Genomic DNA, 14,271 nt, shown 5'->3' on the forward strand with positions numbered 1-14,271 from the left:
CCTGATTGAGCCACTGAGTTCTGGGGTGGGGGTGATAGTGGGGCTGTAGCTAAGGAACATGGGGGTGACCCAGCCTGCCTACCCCCTCCCTTCCTTCCCGACTCCCCAGGTATGTATTCAAGTGCCAGCCCGGCGGCCCCACAGCCTCAGCTCAGAACTCACAGGCACCTGTAGCCTACTGGACCCTGACCTCCGTCCCCGGGCGCAGGCCAACTTCCTCGACCTTGGTAAGGACTGGACACTCACTGGCCTTGGAAAGCTCTAAAGAGAGTCCCTTGGGTCTCTAAGGAGAGGCACCAGCCCATGGCAGATGCAGAGGGACACAGGCCCCATGTGAAAGGCAGCAGGGCAGAGCTAAGTGTGAGCGGCCTAAGGTGAATATGGAGGCTTTCTGACCCTGAGCTCTTCCCATGCGTGTTATACAGAAAGTCTCCTGGATCCGGGTGCACATGTGGACGCTGGAGACTGCTATAGGAGCAAAGGAGGCAGCACAGGAGAGCATGAGAACACAGTCAGGCAGCGCCGGGCTCTGGAGGAGGCAAAGGAGGAGGAGGAAGAGGAGGAAGATGCAGCTGGTGAGAAGAGGCAGATCTGGGTTGCTCCCAGAGGCTGTCAGAGCCAACCCCTAGCCTGGCAGCCTCTACGGCTGAGAGGAGCCTCAGCCTGAGAGATGGCAGGGGAGCAGTGGCTGGATTCTACAGGCCTGTCCAATCCCAGCTCTGCCTCCTCTATCTTATAGATGGGGAAACTGAGGCCCAGAGAGTGGGAGTGATGGGAGTGTCAATACAGCAAGTCAGAGCCTGAGCAGGTTCAGCTCTCTCTTTGCCTCTGAGACATTAGCTTCACTCTTGGGAGCTTCCCTAACTTCTTCCCTGAACTGAGCCCTCAAGGACTGAGTGGGGATCTGTGCCCTACAGGGCAGGACATGCTGCTCTCACGCCTGCCCCGAATCCCATGCCCACTCCTGACCTCCTTGTTGTCTTGGCCAGGCACTGAGATTGCCATCATCCTGGATGGCTCAGGAAGCATTGATTCCCAAGACTTCCAGAGAGCCAAAGACTTCATCTCCAACATGATGAGGAACTTCTATGAGAAGTGTTTTGAGGTGAGTTTCCCTAAGAACTGGCTTCATGTAATTTATCACATATCTATTGCTGTGTAACACATTACCTCAAAACAACCATTTTATTTGCTCATAACTCTGTGAGTCATATGTCTGGGCTGAGCTCAGTTGGCAGCTCTTCTGTTGGTCTTGCCTGGAGTTACCCTGCAGCTGCAGGCATCTAGTTGCTTGACTGGGGCTCGATGGCCTAAGATGTCCTCACTCATTTGTCTGGGCCACGTGTCTCCAGCAGGCCAGCCCAACCTCCTCATGGCAGCAACATTCCAAGAGGGCAAGACCCAATACATGAAAACACTTTTCAAGTCTCAGATTGCATCACGTTTGCTGATGTCCATTGGTCAAAGCAAGTCACGTGGCCAATCCCACAGTAGTATGGAGGGGACCACACAGGGAGTCAGGAGAAGTCTGTGATTCACTGGGGGCTGTTAGTGTCTCACCCTTCTCCACCCCTACTTGTTAGAGAAATCATTCTGCCTTAGTATCTCCTTCTGCCCTGGGATAAGGTGGAATGGGAAGATTCTCCCACTGCTTCCAGGGGGAGCCATCCCAGGGACAAGGGTGGCCTTGGCATTGCACCTCTGCCCACCTCCTCCCCTACCTGGGCCCCTCCCCTCCAGTGCAGCTTCGCCCTGGTGCAGTATGGGGCAGTGATCCAGACTGAGTTCGACCTTCGGGACAGCCAGGATGTGATGGCCTCCCTCGCCAAAGTCCAGAACATTGTTCAAGTGCGGAACGTTACCAGGACTGCCTCAGCCATGCAGCACGTGTTGTGAGTGTGAGGGCAGCACGAATTACCTGAGCGTCTGCTGGGTGCTGACTGGGGGCCGTATCCAGAGTCTCTGTGGCATTGTGCCTGGGGAGAGTGGCTGGACAGAACTGTGAGGGGGGATCGGGGTTCCAGCTTTTCCCTGGCTGAGAGGGAATGTAGGGGATGACACCCCAGGACTGTCCTCCAGAAATTTTTCCAAAGACCTCCTTTGTGAGAGGCAGTAGAGCACAGAGTGCTCAGTGGACTGGCTGCCTGGGTTCAATTCCCAGCTCCAGTTTGTATCTGTGAGACCCTGGGCAAGTTCTCTAACTTCTCTGTGCTTCACTTTCCTCACTTCTAAAATGAGAATAATAATAGTACTTGCCTCAGAGATCTTGTGAGGATTAGATGGGTTAAAATATATACAGTGTTTACAACAGTGCCTGGCACATAATAAGTGCTATGTAAGTATTGTCCGTCATTTTAATATCATTACTATCCCCCCCAACACACAAGGAGTAGACTAAGTGCCATCCAGCAGCTCTCCTTGCCGTGTAGCACAAAGGACATCACCACTCTTCTTTGAGCCTTTTGGGAAGGTTGAGAATCCTCCCCAATTCTAATACAGGTCAGTGAATAAAACCTACCCCAGAGTTCAGCCATCCCTCTGGCAAAGTTCTCTTCCTTCACTCTCCCCTGCTTAGAGACAACATCTTCACACCAAGCGGTGGCTCCAGGAAAAATGCATCCAAGGTCATGGTGGTGCTCACTGATGGTGACATATTTGGGGACACCCTCAACCTCACAACTGTCATCAACTCCCCCAAGATGCAGGGTGTTGAGCGCTTTGCCATCGGGGTAAGAGCTGGGAGCTGGGAGGCACCTCCTGACCCTGCACAGCCTGGGGTGGGGGCAGCCAGGGTTCTCCAGAGGGGCTTCCGTAAGCAGTTTACCCAGACCCTGCTCTGGTCACAAACACTCCTCTCTCCCTACATGCTCGCCTGCTGTGCTCTTCCTGCCACCCACAGAGGGCTCATTTACCACTGGTGGTCACAGCTTGCTCGCCACATAGTGCTGGGAGAGCCCACAGGAAGGACATGGGGGGGGGACCCTGGAGGAGGGGTGCTGGGCTGAGCCCCAGGAGGCAAATAGGAGTAGCCGGCCTGGGCCATGGTGGGGGGCCAGGGCTCTGCAGGCAGAGGGAACAGCATGTGCAGAGATGAGAAGGAGCCTGGTGTGTTCAGGAAAATACATGCAGTTTGGTACAACTGGAGTTCTTCCCAGGGTGCATGTAGGAGAACAGGGAGTGGGGAAGGAAGGAGGAAGGCAGGAGTCAGGCCATGGAGGGTCCAGAAGGCCAGGCGGAGGGGCTTGGCTCTCTCCCTGGGCCTGGCGAGCCCTCGGGGCTTGAGGAAGCCAGCCAGCCCCCACGGTGCAGACCCCCTGACCCAGGGCCTCTGTGCAGGTGGGAGCTGCGTTTAGGAACGTTAAGACTGACAGAGAACTGAAGCTGATCGCCTCGGACCCTGATGAGACCCACGCTTTCAAGGTGACCAACTACACGGCGCTGGATGGGCTCCTGAGCAAACTGCAGCACAACATCATTCGCATGGAAGGTGAGGGCTCCAGGGGCTGGGCCACCCTGCGGCAGCCCCCTCAGCATCCAGCAGGAGGCTTGAGCCCTGTGCCCAGGCTCCCCCTCCGTGCGACCCCCCGCATGTGGCATCCTGAGCAACTCCCCTCATCTCCCTGCGCAACACTATAGTCCCCCTCACTCACTTCCAAAGCTCTGATGGACTGAACTGGTGCTGGAGAAACACGGGTGACTGGGGCATATAGTTCCTTCTCCCAGGAACTCACAGATGAGTAAACTGAGGCCAGGAAGAGGGAGTGAACTGCCCAAGCCTACTCAGCCAGTGGTTGCTGAAGGAGAACCCGGGTCTCTACTTGGCCTGGTGCTTTCCCATTACCCCAAGCGTCTTTCCCTCTGGGAGTGAGGACAATCCCGACCCTTCCCCGACTTTGTCTCTCCCTTCACCTTGGCCCACCACATGTCTCACGGGGCCTCTTGGCTTCCAGGCACAGTTGGAGATGCCCTTCACTACCAGCTGGCACAGGTTGGCTTCAGCGCCCAGATCCTGGACGAGGTACGTGGCCACTGCAGTGCCAGGCAGTCTGGCCCACAGAGGAGGGCCCCAGTGACACCTAGGGTTTCAGGGACTCCTGGCTCACAGCGTAGGGCTCTGCCCTCGCAGTGTGATGCCTCTGAAGGAGCCATTTTAGGATAAAGGAGACACTTCTGCTGGCTCGCCTTAGTCTGGAACATTGGGAAAGGTGGAGGGTAGCCATATTTATCACAGATCGTTTTGTTCCATGCGCTCAAACATTGAGTAATTCCCCTGAACATGGACAAGCAAAACAGGATTTGGCTGGGCCAGCCTGCCATGCAAGTTGCTTACTTATCCTGGAGGGCACACTGTTCTCTGCAGATGGGGACAGGTACGAGGCTCTGTGCGGACACAGTCCTTGCACATGGTGGAAGCACAGTTAGCACCTTCACTCATCATACGTTTTTATTTTTAATCATACTTTTTTAATGTTCAACATTTGGGCCCATGGTCCCTTTATGGAGATACAGCTGCCCTGACAAGGTCATGGGTACAAGGCAGGAACCAGCGTTTGCCATCTTGCCTTCCTGCATCGCTGGCCAGGTGGGCACTGGGCCATGGAACACTCCCCTTCCCCCAGCAAGATTCACTGAGCTGGCCCGTAGAACCGCGGTCACCGTGGCTGGCTCCTGGGCCCCTCTCTCTCATTTGGGACCCATCCCTGTCCCCTGCAGGGGCAGGTGCTGCTTGGTGCCGTTGGAGCCTTCGACTGGTCTGGGGGCGCACTGCTCTACGACACGCGCAACCGCCGGGGCCGCTTCCTGAACCACAGTGCGGAGGCGGACGCTGAGGCCGCGCAGTACGGCTACCTGGGTGAGGGGCAGGGCCTGGAGGCTGCCTGCGCGGGGGCGGGGCCCGGAGGCTGCCTGCGCGGGGGCGGGGCCCGGAGGCTGCTCGGGCGAGGGCGGGGCCTGGAGGCTGCCTGCGCGAGGGCGGGGTCTGGAGGCTGCCTGGGCGAGGGCGGGGTCTGGAGGCTGCCTGGGTGAGGGCGGGGCCTGGAGGCTGCCTGCGCGGGGGCGGGGCCTGGAGGCTGCCTGCGCGGGGCCGGGGCCCGGAGGCTGCCTGCGCGGGGGCGGGGCCCGGAGGCTGCTCGGGCGGGGGCGGGGCCCGGAGGCTGCCTGCGCGAGGGGGGGGCCCGGAGGCTACCTGGGCGAGGGCGGGGCCCGGAGGCTGCCTGGGCGAGCGGGGGGCCCGGAGGCTGCCTGGGCGAGGGCGGGGCCCGGAGGCTACCTGGGTGAGGGCGGGGCCCGGAGGCTGCCTGGGCGAGGGCGGGGCCCGGAGGCTGCCTGCGCGGGGGCGGGGCCCGGAGGCTGCCTGGGCGAGGGAGGGGTCTGGAGGCTGCCTGGGTGAGGGCGGGGCGGGGACAGGGACACCGAGGCTGCGCATTACGCTGCACTTTATGCTTCCTAGTGGGGACGGGTCCGGGTTGGTCCATGGGCTGAGGGGCGGGGCCTGGTCGGGGACCCTGAGGTTGAGAATTACTCTCTTGTTCGGGACATGGTGTGCTGGGTACACGAAACAGAGCACCGGAGGGCCCTGGGTGGCTGCCTAGGGGAGGGCGGGACCCCTCCATTACTAATAGTGGTGGGTGTCCACACACCTGTCACCTCTGTCCTCATCGAGTGCGCGTGCGATGAACGGGAGTGGTGAAGGTGAATGAGTCTTTTGAGCGAAGCTGTTTGTGTGACAGTGTATATATGCGTGTGGTATCACATCTGTGTGGTGGGGCACGTATGTGTGACTGGCGACAGTGCGACAGCGGGAGCACTCGCTGGTGCCGATTTTTACAATGGTGAGAAGACAGTCGCTCCTATTTTGCCCTCCTCACCAGGCCACTGGGAAGGTGGGAGGCCAAGGGAGGGGCCGGTGGGAGCCCCCGTTCACAGCCACACCACCCTCGTGCCAGGTTACTCCGTAGCCGTGCTGCACAAGGCCTGTGGCCTCTCCTTCGTCGCGGGGGCTCCACGACACAAGCAGCGTGGCGCCCTGTTTGAGCTCCAGAAGGCAAGAGGCGAGGCCAGCTTCCTGCCAGTGCTGGAGGGTGAGCAGGTACTTGCTGGAGAAGACCCTCCCCCCTTATTAGAGATGGGGAATCTGGAGGCCCCAAGGGGAAGGGTCAGGCCTCAGGGCCCACAGTGGCTCAGGTCCAGCCTGCGTAGAACTAGGTGGCCCTGGTGTCTGATTGCCGGGCGATTTCCCCCATTGTGGGGGACTGGGCTGCTCGCCCAGTCTCCTGTGTTACTCTAGTGAGCAAACTCGTATGGAGTGACCCAAATTTGGTGGGCAGGGAAGACCACAGGCGGGTCTAGCCTTGCTGAGGGGTGGAGAAGGGGCCTCTTTGTGAGCGGCATTCCTCCTGGGCTGTAGATGGGGTCCTATTTTGGCTCTGAGCTGTGCCCTGTGGACATTGACATGGATGGGACCACGGACTTCTTGCTGGTGGCTGCTCCATTTTACCACATCCACAGAGAAGAAGGCAGAGTCTATGTGTACCGTCTGAACAAGCAGGTGGGAGAGTTAGTCGTACCGGACTTGCTGGGGCCGTGGCTACCTAGCCTGGCACAGAACTGAAGGAGGCTGGGGGTGCCCTGGCCCTGCCTTGCAGCAGCCGGCAGTGATGTGGTGCTCAGGGTGCACAGCTGCGGGGGGAGCTGCTGCACTCCCCTCCCACTTTCTCACCCAAAGGCAGTTGTTGGCAACATCCCTTAGAGCTGCACTGCTGACAAAGTGCATTTTGTCCATGCTGTCACTTGTTTCTCACAGTAACTATGGGAGGTAACTGCCATCCCATTTTACAGATGAGGACGCTGAGGCTCAGTGAGCCTCAGTGATGCTGAGACTCTCTCAGGTTTACCGAGAGCCAACCCCAGAACCCAGGCCTCCCAGTTGCCAGTCCGGCACCCCCACCTGTGGGAGTAGAGGGGGACAGGCTCTGGGTCCTGAACATCAAGGCAGGAGGACCCCAGTTTGACCACTGGCTCACTGTGTGACCTCGGGAAGGTCCCTTGCCTTTTCTGAGCCTCAGACTCCCTGCTGGAGAATGAGAATCGGCAATCCCAGCCAGTGTGCCTCCCGGGCCACACCGGTGCTGCTTCTCGAGAGCTGAGTGGCTTGTTTGCTTTGCAGGATGGTTCCTTCTCCTTGGCACGCGTGCTGAGTGGGCACCCCGGGTTCATTGATGCCCGCTTTGGCTTTGCCATGGCAACTGTGGGGGACATCAGTCAGGATAAGCTCACAGATGTGGCCATTGGGGCCCCCCTGGAGGGTTTTGGGGCAGACGATGGTGCCAGCTTCGGCAGCGTGTACATCTACAACGGACTCTGGGACGGCCTCTCTGCCAGCCCCTCGCAGGTGACCCGTGGGGCTCTCTCCTGCCTCTCTGGGGCTCTGACCTCCCCCAGATGTGGACCTGAGCCCTGAGTCGGCTCCAGTCCTAAGTGCTGGGCAGGCCTCAGGGGTTGGGAGTGCCCAGGGAAGCAGAGAAGTCCCTCAGGCTGGTGGGAGGTTCCAGGCCAGGGCCACACCCCAGACCCTTCAGGTTGGGGGAGAGATTGTGGCAATATCTGTCGACTTCCCTGACCTATACAGATCTCCCTCCTTCCTTGGACCTACCTTGGGCCCCTCCTTCCTCTCTTTCTGTCCCTTCTCTGTCCCCTGTTCCCCATCCATCCCCTCCATGCCTTAACGCCCATCTCCAAGGCTCCACTGCCAGCCTTCCACACCACATGTGTTAGGGGCACTTTCTCCCACTTCCAGCTCCTGAGCACCTCTACCTGGGTGGCCCCCAGGCATCTCACTCTCTCCATGCCCAACTGAGAGCCTCCTTTTCCCCCCAGACCTGCTGCTCCTCTGAGATGAGACCCTGTCCCCTTCCATCCCCCATACCAGAAACCTAGGACAGTCCTAGGCACTCTGACACCTTGCATGGCCTGTCAGTCCCTGTGTCCGCATGATTCTAGTTTCTCCCGAATCCAGCCCTTATTCTCCATCCCCACCAGCCCTGTCCCAGCCTGGGCCTTGTCATCCCTCCCCTGGACTCTCCCCCTGCCCCAGCTTCCTCCTCCTCCCATCTTCCACCTGTGCCTTCGGTGGCATTTCTACAAGGTAGTCCTTCAAAAGAGCCTTTGCTGACCCCCGAGCCCCAGCCCACATCAAGCCTCCTTGCACCAAATCCCCTCGTGCCCTGCATTGCCCCACACTAGCCCCTGGCTGCTTCCTCAGAGGATCTGCTTTGCCCATCCTCACTCTTGCCCTCATGCTTCCTTATCAAGTCCCCCTTGCCCTCAAGGCTCCATTCAGATGCCACTTCCTCTGGGAAACCTTGCCCCTTTTTCTTGTGTCTAGATTGAGGGCTCCCTGGGGCTGGACGGTGGCTGCTGATGCTGATTTGGAAGGACTCCGCCCACCCCATGCCTCGTGTTTCTCCCTCCACAGCGGATCCGAGCCTCAGCAGTGGCCCCAGGACTCCATTACTTTGGCACATCTGTGGCTGGTGGCTTAGACTTCAATGGCGATGGCCTTGCTGACATCACTGTGGGCACGCTGGGCCAGGCGGCTGTGCTCCGGTAGGACTCTGCCCTGCTTCTGGGGTCCCAGGCCCCAGCCTCACCCACTGGCCCCGTGCTAAATGGCCCCAAGCACACAGCAGGCACTGAGGGAGGGAGGAAGCCCCGGGGCTGACAGGCTCTGGAGTCTGCCCTCCTGGGTTTGAACTTCAGCCCACTTACTGGTGTGCCCTTGGCAGGCTATCTAATTCTAAGCCCCAACGTTCTTTTTTTTTTTTTTCAAGATAGAGTCTTGCTCTGTCGCCTGGCTAGAGTGCAGTGGCATGATCATAGTTCACTTCAACCTTGAACTGCTGGGCTCAAGAGATCCTTCTGCCTCAGCCTCCCGAGTAGCTGGGACTACAGGCACACACCACCATGCCTGGCTAATTTTTCTGTTTTTAGTAGAGATGGGGTCTCGCTCTTTCTTAGTCTGGTCTTGAACTCCTGAACTCAAGCGATCCTCCCACCTCGGCCTCCCAGAGTGCTAGGATTACAGGCATGAGCCACCACTCCTGGCCCCAACTTTCTTAAATGGAAATTATAATAGCACCTACCTCACACAGTTATGAGGATAATGCAAGTGGATATATGCAAAGTATTTCGCACAGTGCTCAGTGATGGCTGTTCGGAGCTTCTGTGCTCCACCCCTAAGTGGAGCGCATCAAGTCCCATGGCTATAAATAAGCTGACGGAGCACCTCTGTGCCCTGTCCTCTCCACCGAGCTCTAGACTTGGCTGTCTATTCAACACTCCTCTTGGCTGCCGCCCACGAGTATCTCAAAGAGAACATGTCTAAAAACAGAGCGCCTGTCTTCACTCACCGTTCATTCCCCCAAATCTGCCCCTCCCGCGGGCTTCCTAGCTCAGCAAGTGGCACCATCATCCAAGTTTAGGACGAAAACCTAAGGGTCACCCTCGATTCTTCTTTTTCCTTCCTCCACCACCCCATTGACAAGTTTTTGTTGGCTCTGCTTCCAAAATACCTCCCACTACAAGACACTGCCTTTGTTTGCCTGGACACTGCCACAGCAGTCTTCCTGCGTCCTCTCCCTGTGCTCCACCCTCCACACAGCACGATCCCCTCACTTTGCTGCCTAAGACCCCCTGTGGCAACCGCTTAGCGTGAAATCCAAATTCCTCTCCTCCCTGCTTACCTCCTGTTGCTACCTTCTGTCTCCCTAACCACGCTCCAATCGCACTGACCTTTGCTCTCCTCAAACCAAGCTCATTCCTGCCACAGGCCCTTTGCACCAGCTATGCTTTGTGTCTGGCATGTCCTTCCCCAGAGGTTCATGGTGGGCTGGTTCTTGGTAGCAGATCTCAACCTCCTCATGACTGAGGCCATCCCTGACCACTCCACCCCATCTAAGTGGCCCTCAGTCTCTATTGCTTTGTTCTATTTTGCTTTTATCACAACACATAGTGTTTCCCTGTTTCTCTTGTTTATTTGCTTGTTGTCAGCTGTCCCACCAGAGCAGGGACTGTCTCTCTACTGTAGCTGAGGACTCAGAGCAGCACCTGCGTATTGGAGCTGTTCAATGGATATTCGCTGAATGCAAGACTGAGTGAGGCAAGCACTGGCCCAGAATCCCTGCGCTCACTTCTCATGTCCTCCTTGCTGTCTTGTTTAGCTCACGACCTGTGGTTCGCCCGTGGGTGTCCATGAACTTCACCCCCGTTGCACTGCCCATTGGCTTCAATAGCAGCGTGAACGTCCGTTTGTGTTTTGATGTTGGCTCTGCAACCACAGCTGCTGTGTCAGGTAATAGGCGGTCTCGCCGATCCCTCAGCGTCATGGTCCCAGTGCTTGCAATCACCCCATTAGAGCTCAGCCTCTTTGTCACTAGGTTCTGTTAAATGCAAACTACCCCAAGAAAGAGTGGTCTGATGTTACATCCCCACTCTGAAGGGGTGTGTCTGACCCTGTGAGGAAGAAGCCATTAGATCTCTTCTTTGGGGTTGAAGGGCGGAGTTTCTGAACGACTCAGACAAAGGCAGCCATTTCTCCGTCCCCATCTACTGTGCCGTGTGTGTGCACATGTGTGTTGGGGCCCCTGAGAAGTGCCCTTCCTCTTTCCTTCTGATTGGCATCTTCTCCCCTCGCCTCCTCACCACGTCTCCCTGACCCAGGTGGGACTGGATAACCTGCTAGAGGTCTAGCCTGTCTTCCCACACCCTTACCTGACACTTGTTGGGAGACTGTTTCCAGAAAGGTGGGGGTTGGAGGGTGGGTATGGCTTTCACAGCCCAGGTCTTTGCTGCCATCCCAAGAGCTCCCCTCTAGAACAGTCCCCAAGTTTTAACCTCTCAGTGACAACCCTGAGGTGGCTCTCTGCTTCCCGCAGGTCAAAGAGCAGTTCTCTGGGCGGGGGCACGGGTGGCTTTACCGCAGAAGGAGGCTATTGTCAAATCTGGGGTTAGAAAATGACAGACCTATTGTTTTCAGGGCACAGAGCCTGCTGAGGGCTGTGTGACACCGGGCAGGTGTCTTTCCCTCGCTGGGCCCTGGTTTCTGTTCTGTGTAGTAAGGGAATTGGCCCAGAAATCTCCAAGGTGCTTCCAGCTCTGCTGTGCTCAGGTTTTACCCTGTGGTTTCTCTCTCCGTTCCCTGCATTATTTTCCCCCCGCTTTACTGTCTCCTTCCTGAGCCCCCTTTCCCTAAGGAAGGCTGACTCCACCCTGGGAGTGTGCTGCTCTGGGACTGGGGCTGCAGCTGTGAGGGCCCCTGGCCAGGTGCCAGAAGACGATGAGAAAAGTATCCTTGAAATGAAGAAGCAACTCAGGAGTGCAGCCCCAGGGGGGTCCCTGCATGGGGACACTGTTCAGGAGGGCTCATCAGGAACCTCAGGCAGGCTGGGGGCACAGGGGGCTCTGCCGGGGGGTTGACCATCCCTGCCTCACCAGCAAGGTCTGGTCTTCATTCCCAGGCCTCAGAGGGACAGCTCTGAAGTTCACCGTGGACGTGGATGTGGGGAAGCCGAGGAAAAGGCTGCAGTGTTCAGACCCGAGAACCTGCCGGAACTACCTTCGGGTGTGGAGCGGTGGGTCGCATCTCTGTGAGCACCGCCTGCTCGTGCCCACAGAGGGAGAGGTAAGTGGAGGAGTTTAGATGGGAGTCCAGAGGGTTCCGTGGCATTGAGAAAAGATTTGGGGTGTGTGCAGTGAAGGGTACATACCCATACATACAAATGAGGTGACTAAAATAGCCATAGTAGATCGAGAACCACATCAGGGACATGGAGATGCTCTAATTGCTGACATTTTTCTTAGTAGTAAGTCAGGACTATCAAATATCCCTCCCCTATGTTATCCACTCGCCTGATGCTAACAGTGGGCCTGGGGCCCTTCTGTGAGTTAACATGAGAAAAATTGAACAACTAAAAGGTAGAAATAGAAAGATAACAATTGTCATCTAGAAAGGTTTACTCCTGGCAAAGGTGCCCAGAGAAATGAAAAAAAAAAAAAAAAAATGTATTTATCAGGACTCAGAGCCTAACAGGACCTAGAACTTTGGACCTAAAAGTTCATTTATTCCAATAAATAAACTCGTGAATCATGCTTCTGACTGCACATCTGCTCCCAAGGTGATTGTTAATTGGATTAAGAAAGAGTTTCTAGCAAGTCTATGGCGCTCCTTAAATACAAGCATAACAACGTGACACTGTCCACCAGAGAATCTTGCTCACGTACTCTCTTGTTGTGGCAGAAAGGCTCATTTAAACAGAGAATGGCACGTGGTATCCTAAGCAATCTCCTTACTTCCAGTTTTTACCTCTCTAGTATGTCCTCCATGCTGATGTGCCCATGTCTCTTCCTCTCCTAATAAAATCCGGGCCAGTTCTTAACCCCTGGTGGCCAGAATGCCTTTGTGATTGGGATTGGAACCATAAGAAACTGTGGGGCCCAAGGCCATAGAAGATCATGGGAGATTTTTCCAAAGCTGTCTGCAGCTTGCTTGAAGGAAGTTTGCCTTCAGCCTGGCTGAGTTGGAAGATGTTTAGAACTTCTGACTCACTTCTTTAATTGTTTTTTCTTATACGGCTACATCAAAGTTAAAAGTATTCTCTTTGTCATCTTCTCTCCCACATCCAACTCTAACCCTGCCTGCTGTGGTGACCGTGCAGCTCTGTGAGGAGGACTGCTTCTCTAACATCAGTGTCAAGGTCAGCTACCAACTCCAGACCCCCAAGGGATGGAAGGACCATCCCCAGCCCATCCTGGACCACTACACCGAGCCCTCCGCCATCTTCCAGGTGACTCTGCCCACAGCTAGCACTCAACCCTCCTGGGGGCCATCCACAAAAAGCACCTGCTCTGCCAACAGCAGTTGGGCCCCTCACTGTACAAATGAGGAAACCAAGTCCTCCCTGAGATGGTGTTAAAATTTGCATAGGGCCTTGCTGGTGGGTAACACAGGTCTCCAGCCACCTTCCCCGGACTCGTGCCTTTATGTTCACAAAAATTTCTTGCTACGTATTTAATGAAGCATGTGAATACATCGCATACTGGGGCCCTCACTTGGCAAGGGTCTCTGATGACGGTGTGGTGGGGGCCCCTCGTGGGGGTTGGGGTGGAGCTGTCCTGCCCTGTACTGCAGGGAGGATGCCCAGGGCCTTCAGGCTGAAGGTCTGGTCCCACCAAACCAGCACCCTAACCTCTCCTCCAGGTCCCCCTCAGTGCAGCTAAGACAGGCGAGCAGTGTCACAAGAAACTCTCCTCATGACTAGGGGAAATCAGAGGGAGGAAATAAAGGGTTAAATTTGCTAATCCAAAGACCAGGCAGGATGGCTCACACCTGTAATCCTAGCACTTTGGAAGGCCCAGTTGGGAGGATCTCTGGAGGTCAGGAGTTCGAGACCAGCCTGAGCAAGAGCAAGACCCCGTTTCTACTAAAAATGGAAAGAAACTAGCTGGACAACTAAAAATATATAGAAAAAATTATCTGGGCAAGGTGGCTCATGCCTGTAGTCCCAGCTACTCGGGAGGCTGAGGCAGAGGGATTGCTTGAGCCCAGGAGTTTGAGGTTGCTGTGAGCTAGGCTGATGCCATGGCACTCCAGCCTGGGCAACAGAGCAAGACTCTGTCTCAAAAAAAAAAAAAAAAAAAAAAAAAAAAAAAAGATATGCTGCCTCCTTACCCTCAATACTTCAGTATATATTTTCTAAAAACAAGGGCATTCTCTTACAACACAGTACAATAATCAAAATCAAGAAATTAACATTGATAAAATACTACTATGTGATCTTCCAGCTTCATTCAAATTTTACCAGTTGTCTTATTAATGTCCTTTATAGCAACAGAAAAAAATGTTGTGGTCCAGGAACATTCATTGCATTTATTTATTTAGTTACTTAGCTATTTTTGAGATAGGGTCTCATTCTGTTGCCCAGGCTAGAGTGCAGTGGCATGATCATAGCTCACTGTAGCCTCAAACCCCAGGCTCAGACAATCCTCCCTCCTCTGCCTCTCGAGTACCTGGGACTACAGGCACGTATCACCACACCTGGCTAATTTTTCTTATTATTTTTTTTTTTGTAGAGACATGTCCCCCAAGCTGGTCTCGAACTCCTGGCCTCAAGCAATCCTCCCACCTTAGCCTCCCAAAGTGCTGGGGTTGGAGACGGGAGCCACTGTGCCCAGCCCATTCATTGCATTTTATTGTTATTTATTTTTAGTCTCCTTTAA

At 55.6% G+C, this 14,271-nt stretch overlaps 1 protein-coding gene across 6 annotated transcripts in view; it reads left to right on the plus strand.

The window, feature by feature from the left end:
• Positions 1-14,271, plus strand: part of ITGAE (integrin subunit alpha E) — a 56,948-nt gene that overhangs the window by 23,578 nt on the left and 19,099 nt on the right. For 4 of the 6 annotated variants that reach the window (XM_045526069.1, XM_045526070.1, XM_045526066.1 and 1 more), the window contains exons 5-19: positions 110-227; positions 426-575; positions 990-1,105; positions 1,741-1,892; positions 2,576-2,729; positions 3,337-3,487; positions 3,951-4,018; positions 4,714-4,852; positions 5,946-6,088; positions 6,407-6,547; positions 7,166-7,390; positions 8,474-8,604; positions 10,218-10,348; positions 11,514-11,677; positions 12,711-12,839. In XM_045526069.1, coding sequence (XP_045382025.1) covers positions 110-227; positions 426-575; positions 990-1,105; positions 1,741-1,892; positions 2,576-2,729; positions 3,337-3,487; positions 3,951-4,018; positions 4,714-4,852; positions 5,946-6,088; positions 6,407-6,547; positions 7,166-7,390; positions 8,474-8,604; positions 10,218-10,348; positions 11,514-11,677; positions 12,711-12,839 — 2,112 coding nt within the window. Of the gene's footprint in view, positions 1-109; positions 228-425; positions 576-989; positions 1,106-1,740; positions 1,893-2,575; positions 2,730-3,336; positions 3,488-3,950; positions 4,019-4,713; positions 4,853-5,945; positions 6,089-6,406; positions 6,548-7,165; positions 7,391-8,473; positions 8,605-10,217; positions 10,349-11,513; positions 11,678-12,710; positions 12,840-14,271 lie in introns of those variants that run through there. The other 2 variants (XM_045526068.1, XM_045526071.1) reach the window with 2 other exon arrangements.

This window comes from Lemur catta, chromosome 15, assembly GCF_020740605.2.
Source record: "Lemur catta isolate mLemCat1 chromosome 15, mLemCat1.pri, whole genome shotgun sequence".
In the NCBI taxonomy this organism is placed as follows: domain Eukaryota; kingdom Metazoa; phylum Chordata; class Mammalia; order Primates; family Lemuridae; genus Lemur; species Lemur catta.